Below are 16,453 nucleotides of genomic sequence, written 5' to 3' on the forward strand. Positions count from 1 at the left end.
ATAAAGGCACAAGGTAATATGGTCACAGTAATATGGGCAGTAATATGGGCACAAGGTATTTTGGTCAAAGTATTACGGGCACAAGGTATTTTGGTGACAGTGATACAGGCACATTGTAATTTGGTCACAGTAATACAGGAACAAGGTAATATGGTCACAGTTACATATGATAATCACTCTCATAGCAAGTATATGATAATCAATTACAACATATCTCGATCATTTACTCGGAATATTGAATTAACCATTCCGAGAACACTGGTTATACCAATGAAGTTCCAGGACGGCTCAGTGTTTGGACCTTGTGCTCTTATCACTATGAGTATGACCAAATTGCCTTGTTCCCCCGTCTTACTGTGACCAAAATACCATTTGCCCCCGTATTACTGTGACCAAAATACCTTGTGCCTGTATTACTGTAACCATATTTCCGGTGAATAACTTTCCTACAACCATAAAAACTTGATATGTGATGCCAGACTGCTAATGGTATTTCACCTGCCCTCCAAGTTGGCCCTTTGGCTTTATAGATAACAATTAAAGAAATGTTTCCCTATCAGTATCATCACTGCATACAGTGAGTCATCTACACAACTTGATGAAGGAATTCCCCATTGCCATAGGAAATGAGTAGTGAAGTATCATTACATAGACTGTATGCTAACTCTGAATTCTAGTACAAATTACCAAAAAGACAAAATAATATGCAGCTAATTTGTAAATCCTCTTAATAGAAAGTCTTAGTCTTGGGGTCGTATGCAGCGCTCTTACCTTGACTAAAGTTGAACTTAGGCTAAAGTCGAACTTTACAAAGTTAGGATTAAGGTTTTCTTTTTCAACATTTGCTAGTCAAATTTTTGCACAACTTTCGTAAAGATCGACCGGTGCATACTTTAAGTTCGACTTAAATCTAACTTAAGTCAAAGTTTTGGTAAAGTACGAGCGCTGCATATGGCCCCAAGACTAGAGTTAGAGTTAGAGTCAGACTTAATACAAATCATTTATAAAAAATAAATAAATAAAAATTGCATTGCATTTTTCTTTATAAATATAAAAAGAAATCAATTGGCATGAAAAAGATATCAACTAGTAGGAAATCCGAATTTCCCTTACTCAGATAAGATCCTCGTTCAGTCCCTTAATCATTCCCTTGAACACTGATTGAATCGTTTGAAGACATTCCCTTTTTATTTACTAAAATCTGTTACCAAAAATAGAACTACACCTTTTTAATCTTCATTGACTAAGATTTTCACATTCAAGGTGCGCTACTCTTTAATGTTAAATTTCTAGTATCAGACAACAAATAAATTACTAAATAAATGAAAAAAGGTTCAGTGTTGTTGTGTCAAGGCTCCGCGTTGTTGTGCCATGGTTTACTGTTATCGTGTCAAGTCTTCGTGTTGTAGTGTCAAGGCTCCGTGTTGTCGTGTCAAGGCTCCGTGTTGTCGTTTCAAGGCTCCGTGTTGTCGTTTCAAGACTCCGTGTTGTCGTGCCAAGGTTCTTTGTTGTCGTTTCAAGGCCCCGTGTTGTCGTGCAAAGCTTCCTTGTTGTCGTTTCAAGGCCCCGTGTTGTCGTGCAAAGCTTCTTTGTTGTCGTTTCAAGGCTCCTTGTTGTCGTGCCAAGCTTCTTTGTTGTCGTTTCAAGGCTCCGTGTTGTCGTGCCAAGCTTCTTTGTTGTCGTTTCAAGACTTCGTGTTGTCGTGCCAAGCTTCTTTGTTGTCGTTTCAAGGCTCCGTGTTGTCGGGCCAAGGCTCTGTGTTGTCGTGGAGAGTGGGGGGGGGGGGGGGTGGTTGGGGATTAATAATAATAATAAGAAGAACTTTATCAGGCAACCCTAATATTAGGCATTTAGCAACATTAACAATGTAGGCTACCAAAAGTAAATAGATTAAAATAAAAAGGTTAATTCATAATAAGTTATGTCCCTCTCATTTTGAATCACGATCAAAGGATTTGCCAGTTCAACCAGGAGGTTCACTACTCTATTGTCTAGCTAGTCATACCCAATGAAAAATATGGTCTGGATTTAAACAAAACCGGCGAACTAGCTGCCACAATCATGTATGTATTCAGGGGTGCATTTAGAAGATGCCCGGGGGAGGCCAACAATGAGTTGTCTCTCCGAGAAGGGCCCTAAAGCCGGGAATCTTGGGCTCCCAGAAGCATATGGATTTCAGATGATCCGGGATGAATTTTGAGCATTTGGAGGGCTTAATTTTTTACTTCAATATAAGACCTTTTACATTTTTGATATTGAATGTACAATTTGAACCCGAGCAAATAGACTTGTAGCTCCGATTTCTTAAGGACAAAATTTGTGAATTGAAATAAAAAAAAATGAACAGCTATAATCATAGCCATGAAACAAAGTAACAAACTCAGCCTTTCAAATGTGGGAAAGAGGTACCTCGCAATCAACATCGTAATAAAGTTCATTATCTATTAACAGGTGCCTACGACAATACAATAAAAGTAATATCAGTGGAATCAGGGAAACTGATCAAATCATTCGATATTGAGGGCAATGATCCTGAAAACGTACGATTCTGTAATAATGACGAAACGCTGATTGTTACCTGTGATGATTTTGCACTGGCAGTACGATGCCAGACGGGGCTGAAACAATATACTCTGAAGTGGAAAGATAAAGGAACTGTTGGTATTTGTGGTGAAAATAAAGAAATGATAGGAGTATTTGGAGGAACTATGGTTGTATTACATGATGCTGCTACTGGAAAAATGCCCAAAGCTGTAGAATGTGATTTTATGAAAGAGAAGGAATTGTCGTTTGCTACAGACTTTCCGTGCGTAGGTAGTAAGTAAAACCTTCCCCATGCTTCAATCAACAAAACAACCATAAACCCACAATTACTCCTTGTGTATACACAGAAATATAGATGTCGGACCCGTAGCTACAGGGGGGAAGGAAGGAGGGTCAATGTCCCCCCCCCCCCCCCCCCCGAAAAAACTGGATTTTACTTTATTACATTTTAATGTAATATATTTGTGTTGTATATTTAGGAAGTAAACGGTATATATGGGCCACGCTTGATGATGATAACTATAAGAGATTGTCAGCCAGTTTCTACATAATCATTACCAATATCTTCGAAACTTACAAGAACTCTGATGGAGATGATACACAAGATACGGTCAATGCAATGGTTATATCCCTAGATTGTCAACATATCATTGTGTCGACGATGAAAAATGACCTTTTGATATATGACATCACCAACATGGAACTGGTCCGACAAATACAAGGTATGACTTAATCAACATCATCTCCTTCTCATCGGTGAAATCTAAGAGCAAATTGTTTCTAAGAAGCATTCTCGAGGTAAAGCATCTATTGGGTAAGAAATGATCTGTTATCTTTATCTCCTACCATGATTTACATAACTGTCTTGATTTTATTCTCAGAATGGTCCTCTAAATCAACGGTTCCAAACCATTTTCCGCTCTCACACCCCCATTTCATCCTAAACAGGTGAATCTTTTGGTAACATTACGTTCTGAAGTAACATTTTCTAGATCTTGGTTCCTCGGCGCCAGTAACTTGAAAACAATTTAACTCCCAGTGAACGATCCTCAACAAGTTTTTGATTTTCTTCCTCAATAATGATACAAAAAGCAGGATATGATCTGCAGCAGTTGGTAAAGCGGCTTAATCTAGTAAATGAAGTTACATAATTTATATTTTCATAGGAAATGTGATAGGTAAAAGGATAATAAACGGTATGCAATAAAGAAAATAAGAGTGATAAAGGTCATTTTCTGGAGTTCGCTGATTTATTTAAAGATGAAGTGATGAAGAAAGACAAAGTAGAGCGAAACTGCTGGTCCAAAAACGTTCTTGATATACAAATTGTGCAAAGGTGTAAAACCCACCTATTCTTTGGTGGCAGCAGCTGTTTTTAAAGGTATACTTCCTCTTGAGATGACAGAGGGGCAGAGGGAGCAGCCTCACTTCTGAATTTTATATGTCATATTTCTGAATCCAATTTATACGGCACAATATTATATAAAGAAATGTGGCACAATAAGACTGAAACAGCTAAGCAGGATAAAGATCTATATGTAGTAAAAATCCTTTAAAAACGACGAATCAGGATAAATTATTGTTTGATATTCTATTTGAAAGTTGTCATGGTTTATATTGATTTTTTACGGTTAATATTAGTTATCTATAATGTAGTTAAACATTCGCGAAAGGGATTACGTCCTCCAACACTAACACTTGTCAACGTACGCCTATATTCAGATTTATGTAAACGGTCGAGAGTTACCGAATGACTATTAAAGGGACCGATGCACCATTTTAAAAATATGTTAATAGTTTTCAGAAGTACTAGAAATGTACGCAAAATTCCTTCAAAGCTAACTCAAACTAGAATTTCTTTCCTTATTTCTATAGATGTCTTTTATATATAAAGCAATGTCTCAAGAAATGACGACTCGTCTTTTTAACCTTCAAACGCCGATAATTCTGGACATACATGGATTTGGATTCTCAAATTTCGACGGTGAGCTTCGAACACTATTAATGAATGGCTCAGCTAAAAAAAAATCCCGTTTCTGACACTGATCTTTAAATTAAAATGGCGCATCTTTCTCTTTAACGTCCTTGATGCTACCTTTAAAGGCTTGACTAGAATTTTTCGTGGAATTCACTTGAACTAGAATTCGATTTTCTACTCACTTTTTATGTCGGGAAACGATAAAAAAAAGTCTGAAAAAGTCAGATTTCATTCAATGTGACATGTTTATTATTTTTACGTAAGTATAGGTAAGTTTGAATAAACTTGTTTCGCCAAGTTCACGTTAATGAAAATGAACATCTAAAGGGTTATATCTCTTTAAAATGATCATTTATCCGTTCATTCAATATCTTTTGAATACATCTTTTATTGAAGATGGGTGTGGAGGCTCTTCCTTCATAAAGTTATAGTTAAAAACTCACTTAATGTGAAATATATACAGGTTTGTGAAATGATCAGGATATAACTACATTTTTCACGCATTTTAAACGTCATGTTCTGCGTTCAACTATTAACACAAGGAAACTACACAAATAGAGCGTTATTTCAATAAATTGATTAATAGATAATTGTGATGGATGTGAAATTTGGAATAAGTAACAGAATTGTATTTGAAAAAGTTCGGTCAATTGAAAGATTTGAATTACAATCAGTGATACCTTCTCGACATTCAGAATGAACTAGAAGACGTGCCTGTGCGCTTATCTTACATAAAAGTAATTTCCATGGATTTGACAGATTTTCTGTGATACCTCTTCATTAATATTCAGATTAGAACATACATATCTATCCTTTCAACGATCGGAGAAAATATTGTTTTCATCATATAATTTTGAAAATAAGAGACATTTTATGAAATAATCTATCACTAATTACATTCACTAAAAAATTAAGGAAAGTCTTCAGGCTAGAAAGTGAACCGTGAGGCGCCGATCAATCAATTGACCTACTTGCTTATCGACCATTTCAAGTGATCCACCGAGATATACTAAACAGTCGTATACAGTGCGAGTTGACCTTTATTGATATTTCACTATATAAGACTACATATCTCATTTTCAATGGAACCTCTACATAACAACCATTATAAACAAATAAACTATACTATGTCATGGCCGACATCTAGCATTAAGCAATGTATCGGAAATTTAAACAGGAGCACGGGGGTTTTAGCCCTTACACTTTACTACCCCCAATAGTACCACAGCAGAACACGATGGGGTGCTGTCCCTCTAATTCGTTTGAAGTAAGTGGGGGAGGTGGGAGCGGAGAAAAAGACGGATCTAATTATCTTACCAAAGATTCTAATAGGTAAGTAGTTAAATTTGAAAGTTAGTTATATACAGTATATCATTCAGCCTTTAAGGCAAATGTAAGCTCTTGTATAATTACATGATAGCTAGTGCAAGTAGGTTGAAGTCATCTCTGCGACGATCAGTATTAATGCACCTATTGACCCAATCCGATAGATATATTATATAGGTTTAGATCCATACAAACACAATGCCCTTGATTATCTACTGGCCTTGCATAACGCTTTACATACAATGAATAGAAGATAAGGATACCGGATTCGACACTAAATCCTTGATATGGTCATATAAAGTTCTTCTTCCCAAATGTATACCATATAAGCTTATACCGGTACCGAGAATTAAACAAATGAAAAATTTGTTGTTGGTCGGAACAAAATTTGCACACTGAATATCTGCATCACTGAGAAATAATCGTTAGTGAACCTTTAAATTCATAGTGTTTCTTTTCGACCTCCATTTCAGTAACATCAACCCACCTTCCAAAGATAGTGATGTAATGGAACTCAAGTCGCAAGTTGAAACAATGCTACATAAAACGCCGTCACCGCCTGTATCCCCGTCACACAAGGGCGATAACTCTAAGCAAGCGATGTTGAAAAAACGAATTTCGAATGTAATGAAACGAGAAAAGACAGGCATAAAAATTGACTTTAAAAAAATGGTGAAGAAAGCCAGTGATCTGTTCAATTCTAACCTGGATAATTATACTGAAGAGATACTGCGTGGTAAAATATCAGTCGAGTGTCCACCAACGGCTAAAATCGTCCGCATCTTCACCAGCAGTACATTTACAGGTAATGTTTTAGTGAATATTACAGCAAATATTTTGACTGCGTTGCGACCCCATGCTGCAGAATGATTCCACTCTATAATTTGAAGAGTCATTAGTCGTATGAACACATACAAGTATATATGAAAATAGCCATTTCTTCAAGTTATCAAGATAGACAGTTGTTACCATAGACGTAACAGATGAGGTCTCAAAAGAACGGAACGTTTTCTTGGGATATAAATGCATGTAAACGAAGGAGCTTTAATCGACAATGGGTATTTTAAACCCTGAACAAAAGAGCAAGAGCACTTATTTATTTCTTGTCAAATACGGCTAATTTAAGCAGACCTCCTCGAAACCCTTTTTTATTCCTTTGCAGATACTCGACACGAGAGGAACTATTTAATGGAGAAAATCTACCCCAAATTAAAAGAATTTTGCCAAAATTTGGGTTATGAATTTCAAGTTGTTGATATGAGATGGGGAGTACGAGATGAGGCTACAGATGATCATATGACTACAGAACTTTGTTTGAAAGAAGTAGATCTATGTAATAAAATTTCCACTGGACCGTCATTTGTAGTGAGTACAGTTTAACACAAACATACATAGCACAAATCTGGCAAAACAAACGTCAAAAGTGCATGCATATAAAATGGAATGAGTTTTAAACTATTGTATGATTTGACAGTGTGTGATTTTGTATGAAGTGCTGGTATATGATATGATACCACTCATTTCGATACGATTTTCTGATGTATTATTGTATATAGCATAAATCCTATCTTTTTCAGACATTTCTATCTCACAAATATGGATACAGAGATTTACAACGAGAAATTGAAGCTGGGGAGTTTGAGAAGTTATATGACGCTGCTAGAACAGACAAAGTAAAGAATTTGTTGTCGAGGTAGGTCGTTATGACCCTGTGATGTTCCAAATATATAACGTGGGCGATAACAATGCACAAAAAGACTAAGGCAAAGAGACTCAGTGGCGGAGTCAAAGGGGAAGGATCCCCCCCCCCCCCTCTCATCCCTGAAAGATAGTTTTTCGGGCAAAACCAAGTTAAAACTTCGGGCAATCTCAGATATTTCACCCCCTCCCCCCTCGGACGTAAACTTGGCTCCGCCACTAAAGAGATTAGGAGAAACCAAGCAGGACGACCGTGATGATATATGACTACAATAACCACGGCAAACAGATTGAGATTGTCAATAAAAGCGGCCAGAATAAACTAGCCAGTGACTGATGAAAAACGACTAACATACTACATAGCCATTACAAACATAACTCAATACGATAATTCAATTTTTCCCTTATGTAGATGGTTTACAAGAGATGATAATTCTGTACCACCGACCTATATCTTACAACCCATCAGTTCTAGAATACCAGAATTTATATCGGAAGTTGAGGACGAGAAATCAAAGGCTAAGAATTTGTGGAATTCTGAACGAGATGAAATGAGACAAGGCCTAGTTCAAGCTGCTCAACAGATCCTGGATTCTGAATCAAGTCACAAATATGTAAGATCGGGTAAGTGTCACGATGACTACACAATGAAATAGAAGAGTTTCAAGCAGTTGGGTCCTTCATCTAGCCATGATGACCCAGGTCTCTCCTTGGTAGAAGAAGCAAAGTCATGCATTGAAGTTATAAAGGGTATATAGTTATATTTCAGTAGTATATAGTATATGATATGATTTATAATTTTTATCCTTATCCTCCAGTAACTGAAACCGAGATAGATCGTGGTTTAATCAACGGTGGTGAGAGAGCCTACTGGTTTGATAGACGTATAAAAGACATCGAAACTGTAGAACCCAGCGATGTTCTTAAACGATATAGAGGTAAGATTCGTAATAATTACTGAAAGTTTATCACTATTTTCAATAATTTGTAAGGTTATCCCAAAACACATACATGTACGTGCAAATTCATTACTTTTACCAGAAAATAAAGCTACTTAGAGTCCTCCATGCAGTCTAAGACCTACGAGATAAATGTTTCGTGAATTCCACATACTTCTGAAAAGGGAATAGACGATGAACAGAAAATGCTGTAATTCAAAATATCCGAGATTACCAACTTAAGTTAGCTGGATATGCTTTCTCTCTTTCAGAATGCTTTGGTACAGAAGAATATATCCAAGAATCTCACAAACTTCTGACCAAATTAAGTGAACAAAAGCTCAGATCCAAAATACCTACAGACCACATTTTGACCTACCCAATACATTGGACCAATAAAGGTTTGGCTTTAAATATCTGTTGTATTCCATGTATGAGTGAAATTCCATCAGCCTGTTAGGGAGGGAATATAGACGGCCTTGCAACCGGAAATTAAATTCTCTGCATCTAATCTCTTATGCGCCGTCGACTTAATGGTACACAGATTGCAATTGAGGAGACGTTAACCAAAAATGTGTTTATTATAATTTTCAGGAATTGATCCCGTATCTGATAAAGCTCACAAATTATACATTGAAAAACTTGGAAATGATTTTGAGAAAACTATAAAGAATGTAATGGAAGCAATAGTTCAAAAGGAAGTAGATTTAATAAATACACCGTTGTATCAAGAAGTATTTCAACATATTATATTCTGTCAAGAAAAATGTAAAGCTTTCCATGGACGAGAAGAGACATTTCATGTAAGCTGAACTTTTTCAAATGCAATTTCTTGTCAGATGGAAAACTGACAAGGCACAAACTATAATTATTCCTATTAATAGAGAAGAGTTTGCATGGTTCAAAAATGACCTTTAGGTACATTAAGTTTGTTCGTATCGTTAGAGTTCGTTGTTAGTTTTGCAGATGTCGAAAACAAATAAATTGGTGCATCTTAAATAAGAGAATGTACGGTTAGATATTTGATTATTTACATTTATTCTGGGAATAGAATTACTTTTTCGGACACTATAGACATTTACTTTGGATTACGGACTTTGGACTAAGTAAATCATGTTAGATTTCTTCCTACGTAGATAATACAAGAGTATATGAATGATCCTAAGATTGATGAACCATTGATAGTTCATGGAGAGTCGGGTTCAGGTAAAACGTCTATCATGGCAATGGCAGTGAAAAATGCCTGGAGTACTGAAGTTCACCAAACCACAATTATCAGGTACATGTACATGTATTTATATGATACTGTAATTTTTTTTAGCATATTGTAATTGTCAATTAGAAACATTCCGGTGAGCTAGTAACGAATTGGGTAGTAACTTCAAATTTGTTTTATTCAGGTCTTTATTCATTATTGGCTCAGGATGAACCCTGTGACAATGATATTTTGAGCTTATGAATATCCAAACTTTAAGTAGCTATCTAAACTTTAATTCCTATCTTTAAATTTTTAAGTCATGTGATTTGAATTCCAGATTTTTAGGAACCACTCCCGATAGTTCCAATATTGGTAGTTTACTTCTCAGTGTTATTAACCAAATAAGGACTGTTTATAATCAGGACCTTATTAAGCCTGGAATGGTAAGTTGAATTTATATTTAAGTTTCATCAGCACGAAAGCTGAGCCACTAACGTGTCCCTAAAGAAGCTCAAACTTCGAAATATCTATATAATATTTATTAAAGGAGAGCCCAAGGTCGAATTCTGAAAAGTTGTAGTTTGTTGGAATTGAGCTCTCAGCTAGTAAAGCATATACATATATATCCCTTGTGAAAACACTCATCATGGTGTCTCTTTCCAAAAATACAAAATTTATTACAGTTATATGGGCGATACACAAAATAATCACATATTATATATTTATTCTTGGTGATACCAGTGACATCATTAACGGTTTTGGGAATTTACTCTATCTTAATCTCTATATTCAACTTGCTCTTCCAGACGTTAAAGGAACTAGCAAATGAGTTTGAAAACACATTAGATCTAGCTATGGAAGAAAGACCATTACTTGTAGTATTGGACTCACTGGATCAATTGGATATTACTGGTGGTGCTCGACAACTCTCCTGGCTTCCTTCTAAATTACCAAAACATGTAAAAATGATAGTATCCACTCTCCCAGAACCAGAGTATGAATGTTTTCCCAGGTTACAGGTAAGTGTAGCTTGATTTCAACAGAAGTGAATCCTAGCGGAGATCAGCTACAAGAGTCGAACATTATAAGGGTTAGAACACATATTGCTAAGTTCTTTTGAGATGTACGTATCTACTAAGCATATGTCGTATCTATCGAAATAGAGTGGACATTTTTTTGTAATTGTAGAATGTCCATCCCTCGTACATGTATTATTATTCTGTATTTTCATTTCAACATTTGTGTTTCAGGCAATGTTCACCAATCCAAAACGATTCCTACCCGTGTCCACGCTGTCAAACCATGATGTTGAAGGTATCTTAAACAAATGGCTAGAGAACAACCATAGAAAGCTACTAGATCCCCAACTTCAAGCTGTAATAGATGCCTTCCACAAGTGTCCAATACCATTGTTCTTGAAATTAGCCTTTGATGAAGCATGTCGATGGAAATCGTTTACACCAGGAGACCAATCAGTATTAAATACCACTGTTAGAACAGTTATAAATGATCTATTTAATAGAATAGAGAAATTACATGGTGAATTGTTGGTATCTCGAGCATTAGGTTATCTTACTCTCAGTAAGTACCAACTAATACATTTTAAGACCCGCTTACTGAATTAAGTCAGTGTCGTCTCTCTTTCCGTCCATCTGCTCCTCGACATTATTTATGCGGCCAGGTGGAGGACTCATGTTTTGGTAAGATTTTGATGACCTCGAAAAAATTTGCCGAAATTGTCTTTTGTAGATGGAAGGACTGAAATTTGCACCCCCAATTGATGAAACTTTGTATGGTGCTCATATTGACATCATCAGTATTAGCTTGTCCAATGCTTTCTATGAGATCAATGAAATATAGACGGGTTTGGTGGACAGTTCTTCAATTTTAAGAATTCTTTGGATCATAATAGGTTCTGGAGGACTAACGGAAGCTGAATTAGAAGACATTTTATCATGTGATGATGATGTACTGAATGATGTATATATGTATTGGACACCACCTGTAAGACGATTACCGCCATTATTACTGGTTCGAATTAAAGCTGAATTAGGACAATATTTTGGTAAGATGGTGTGCTTTACTTGATGTTTCTATTTATAGTTGTTTAAGAACTGATATGTACGTGTTTCTATGTATTGTTGATAGAGGAAGTAAGTGTGTATTTTGATTTACTTGTTGTTTCTATAGGCGATAGAGAAAGTGTTGGTGGTATGTGTATGCACATGTTGTTTATATTTATAGTTGATAGAGGAAGTGATGGTGTACGGGTGTTTTACTGGTATCACAGACAGTTTATAGAAGCAGCTTTTGATAAATATTGTTCAGATGAGAACACGAGAAATAAGATGCATGGTGTTCTAGCTGATTATTTTTCTGGTGTTTGGGCTAACGGTCAGCATTTTTCAACTTTCTTTGGGTTGAATATAGGTGTAAGCTTATGCTGGGGTCCATCACATATTATGGGAAATTATGAAGAAGAAGATTTTAGGGTACCCTTACAATTCCAACAGACACAAATTGAGCTACTGTGGCATCTGATAGGATCCTTTCGCCGCAGTTTCCCCATCGGCTTACAGCTGACTATCAGGGGTTTAGCTTCGCAAGATCATTATTTAAGTCGGAACTGCGGTCACCTTGTTCATCCACTGTAGATCCATCATTCATACATTACTTATTAATTAATATAATTTTTTCAAACTCGTTTTATCCAAATACACACATCTTTTAATGATTCAGGGAACAAGAAATCCTACACCAGTAAATCTGGAGAGAGTTCCTCTGCTGACAGATTTGTAGCTGCTCAACCAATCAAATTCTCGAACAAAGCCAACCAATCAGAATCCTTGAATCTGAGAAAATTGAATAATTTACCTCACCATCGATTACAAGCTGATCAGAAAGAACTGCTTAAATCAGAATGTTTGTGTAATTTTGATTTTATTCTCTATAAGTTAAAGGGGTCTGGATTAAGGTAAGCTATTGAAATTGTCAAAATGTAGACCTTATTACAAACAGTTATTTAATTACGAAACAAATCCACCAAATAAGCAAGACAAAAAGTTATTAGCTGTTGCAAAACTATCATCAAAGCTACGTGAAATTTCTTTGAAAACAGATTGAAAATCAATTATCAAAAATTCTAATACACTCGACCTTTACAGTACCCTGCGTTCGATCAACGTTTTGCATTAAAGTCAGCTGTATGACTTTTCAGACCGTTATTGGATGATTTTTCTGAAGCGAAACAGAAATATGAAGATGATACAGATATTTCTTCTATTTGTGATGCTCTTCAACTATCACAGCACTCTCTTCAATATAATCCACAAGAACTCTCATCTCAGTTGCTGGGAAGACTAAAATCTACAGAGGTAAAGCTTGGCATTTCACATGTCCATATTCGCATTTTGTCTGATACACATTGGAATTGTCAGAAATATATGTATATAATCTTCTCTTAGGGATATATTGGCATTTGACCGGAAAACACAGGTGCCCGTTGTGCTCTGTTAACAGCTGAAAGGGATAATGAAAGATAAGTATGCACACCACAAATCACAACGAGTATTAAACTCCGAGTAATATTGTGTTATATTTATGTTCCAGGGTCTTGAGAAGTTGTTAGAAGATTGCAAGAATACTCCTTTCCACTACCTCTTACCAAGTAAATCTATGTTAGTTCAACCAGGAGGTTCACTACTCTACTGTCTAGCTAATCACACCAATGATATATATGGTCTGGATTTAAATAAAACTGGTGAACTAGCTGCCACGTGTATGTATTTTACTAAATTTTATGTGTACTTATCTCATGAACTCAGAGCACCTGACAGAGTAAATAAAATTGTAGCTCGTTTTTCTTTATGAAGAATAGTGCTTGTGGCTAAGAAATAAATAAACAGATATAATCAGCGTCATCTTGACTGGAACAAACCCTTTCCTACGAGTTTGGCAATCGGGTACCTCACAGACGACTAATCGTGGGCATCAATTCATAATAAAGTTCATTATCTATTAACAGGTGCCTACGACAATACAATAAAAGTAATATCAGTGGAATCAGGGAAACTGATCAAATCATTCGATATTGAGGGCAATGATCCTGAAAACGTACGATTCTGTAATAATGACGAAACGCTGATTGTTACCTGTGATGATTTTGCACTGGCAGTACGATGCCAGACGGGGCTGAAACAATATACTCTGAAGTGGAAAGATAAAGGAACTGTTGGTATTTGTGGTGAAAATAAAGAAACGATAGGTGTATTTGGAGGAACTATGGTTGTATTACATGATGCTGCTACTGGAAAAATGCTCAGAGCTGTTGAATGTGACTTTATGAAAGAGAAGGAATTGACATTTGGTTCCTACTGTCCGTGTATAGGTAGGTTACTAAAACAGCAATCCAAAGTAATTAAAGAACAATAATCTAGGATCAAGTTTCAATATCGCACACGTACCCAATACCATGGCATTTACTGGTGTTGACATTGAATATTTTAATGTTATCTTAATCTAGAGCACACCCCCACTTTAATGTAATATATTTGTGTTGTATATTTAGGAAGTAAACGGTATATGGCTACACTTGATGATGATAACTATAAAGTGGTAGTCTTTGATGCTGAAAGCAGCCAATTTTTACATATGACCAATATCTTTGAACCTTACAAGGACTCTGATGGAGATGATACACAAGACACAGTCGATGCAATGGTTATATCTCCGGATTGTAAACATATCATTGTGTCGACAATGATGAAAAATGACTTATTGATATATGATATCACCAACATGGAACTGGTTCGAGAAATAAAAGGTATCAGTACCACGTTATAAGAATTATCTCTCCTTAATGGTGAAACAATTAAGGTACAATAAGACTTTTTCTGAAACATTCAATAAGTGATTTTTGAAGATCGCGATTGCCTCATACATTATACAATAGATGGAGTACTTGTGCTTGAGCTTTGTCATACTAGTAGTGTAGCATGCATTTTGTCATTTTTTTTTTTGTTGTGGGCTAAGGAAATTCAAAAGATGTTATAAAGACAAGATAAATGAAAATTGTTTCTGTTTGCAGGTGAATCGAAAGATTCTTGTGAGAAATACCAAATGACATCAGACGGGAAAACATTATATTTCCCGTTCCGTAGTGAGGTTATCGCTTATGATATGGAGAAAGGAGAGAGATTTGTCGCCATTCATCATCCAACAAATGTAGAAAATGTCAGTACTTTAGACATGAATACATTCGTTACAACTGGTGATGATCGAATAGTGCGTATTTGGGATCGTAGTCGCACCGACGGAGACAGTCATAAATCAACGTCTGGTAAAGCATCTATTGGGTAAGGAACTTGTTGTCTAACTACAGTATTTGCTAGTATTTGCTTCCATTCATCACATCACTGACTGATGAATGTAAACTAGTAATCTAGTAAACTACTTTCCGGTGTTGTCTGTCCAGAATTTGTTTTCAGAATGATACGATCGCGAACGATATGCATCCTTTCAGACTAGTCTCTATTCCAGCCTCTGAACGATATTTAGACTGCTGTCGGCTGCAGTAGTCGATATCTGTCCAAATAGCGACCAGAAGACAGATGTTTCGGTCTAGTTTCATACGACTTAATGCATTAAATGAAGTCTATAAAATTTATATTTCCACAGGAAATGTGATATGTTAAAGGATAATCCACGGTATGCAATAACAAAAACTAAAGAAAAAAAAGGTGATAAGGATTTTTTACTAGAGGTTGTTGATTTATCTAAAGATGAAGTGCTGAAGAGAGATAAGGTAGGGCGAAAACTTTATTAGAGTAATGTAATCTTTCTAAACCGAGAAAAGTAATAACAGTATTTTTAGAGACTTGAAAACCATCTTTCGACAACTAGAAGAATCAACAGGACATTGGTTTTGAATATCAATAACTTTAGTGAATCGGTTTACATTTCAGTTTATTGGGAACTTAATATTCATCCATAATTTAGAAGGAACTCGCTATCTCATTTCTAATACTCAAAGTGTTGTTGTATATAATGCCAAAACAGGGGAAATAGAAAGGTCCTTCAAAGGAGTTATACCCAGGAAGGCTTCGAGAGAAATTCAAGTATTCCCTTCAACTAAAGGTAAATACACATATATTTATTGTCAGAGACTCTTCTTTTGTTGGTATCAGTTTAATCAATTCAAATGTGGCAAAATTTAGAGATGCGAACATTAAACTGACCACAAATTTAAATAGATGGCAACAAAATAAGGAACCAGCATCTGATTTGAGGGTCCCCTCTGACACCAACCAGATATAGGTAAAGTAAGCAGTCTCGAAAGCATGCATATGTTACACTGTGAAACTACTAATACAATTAAATAACTGGTTGACATAATTAACATAATTCCTTTTGCAATACCACTACAAAATTATATTCTTGAATTATTTTTTTTGTTCTAAAGAATTTTGTGTACTGTCTCGGGGAAGAAAAAATTTAAAGATAATTGATATTGAGACTGGAAAAATAGAAATAATAAAAGGATGTGGTGAACGAATGGAAGACATTGTGGTAGGTACAATGAAATAAAGCTTTTTTTAATGATCAGACAATTTAATGAATGACTGTATCTGAGAATGACCAAAATGAGGATCTATATCAGTCGTTTAGGTGATTAATTATTAGTTAAGGTTAATGACCGAGCAAGGTAAAGTTTAGACAGCCCCAGAAATGTGCAGAATACTTTTTCGAAAGGAAATTGAGGACGATACCCGT

General features: G+C 35.8%; 4 protein-coding genes across 4 annotated transcripts; all 4 read left to right on the forward strand.

Annotated features, from left to right (window-relative positions):
- Positions 1-1,371: 1,371 nt before the first annotated feature.
- Positions 1,372-1,803, forward strand: LOTGIDRAFT_114817 (hypothetical protein; the record flags this gene model as incomplete). Its single annotated transcript, XM_009053673.1, has 1 exon — positions 1,372-1,803. The coding sequence occupies one exon, from the start codon at positions 1,372-1,374 to the stop codon at positions 1,801-1,803; it is 432 nt and encodes a 143-aa protein (XP_009051921.1).
- Positions 1,804-2,392: 589 nt separating this feature from the next.
- Positions 2,393-4,298, forward strand: LOTGIDRAFT_159343 (hypothetical protein; the record flags this gene model as incomplete). Its single annotated transcript, XM_009053674.1, has 4 exons — positions 2,393-2,405; positions 2,452-2,817; positions 3,024-3,266; positions 4,201-4,298. The coding sequence occupies 4 exons, from the start codon at positions 2,393-2,395 to the stop codon at positions 4,296-4,298; spliced, it is 720 nt and encodes a 239-aa protein (XP_009051922.1).
- Positions 4,299-6,517: 2,219 nt separating this feature from the next.
- On the forward strand, positions 6,518-10,716 carry LOTGIDRAFT_114992 (hypothetical protein; the record flags this gene model as incomplete). Its single annotated transcript, XM_009053675.1, has 10 exons — positions 6,518-6,653; positions 7,011-7,213; positions 7,426-7,541; positions 7,959-8,170; positions 8,365-8,403; positions 8,688-8,885; positions 9,079-9,287; positions 9,621-9,763; positions 10,020-10,125; positions 10,489-10,716. The coding sequence occupies 10 exons, from the start codon at positions 6,518-6,520 to the stop codon at positions 10,714-10,716; spliced, it is 1,590 nt and encodes a 529-aa protein (XP_009051923.1).
- A 207-nt stretch (positions 10,717-10,923) lies between these two features.
- Positions 10,924-12,078, forward strand: LOTGIDRAFT_96720 (hypothetical protein; the record flags this gene model as incomplete). The annotated part of the gene is made up of 3 exons (XM_009053599.1): positions 10,924-11,263; positions 11,595-11,747; positions 11,927-12,078. Coding segments are annotated over 3 exons (645 nt in total), but the record flags the coding sequence as incomplete, so codon positions are not given.
- Positions 12,079-16,453: the final 4,375 nt, after the last annotated feature.

Source organism: Lottia gigantea, assembly GCF_000327385.1.
Source record: "Lottia gigantea unplaced genomic scaffold LOTGIsca_20, whole genome shotgun sequence".
In the NCBI taxonomy this organism is placed as follows: domain Eukaryota; kingdom Metazoa; phylum Mollusca; class Gastropoda; family Lottiidae; genus Lottia; species Lottia gigantea.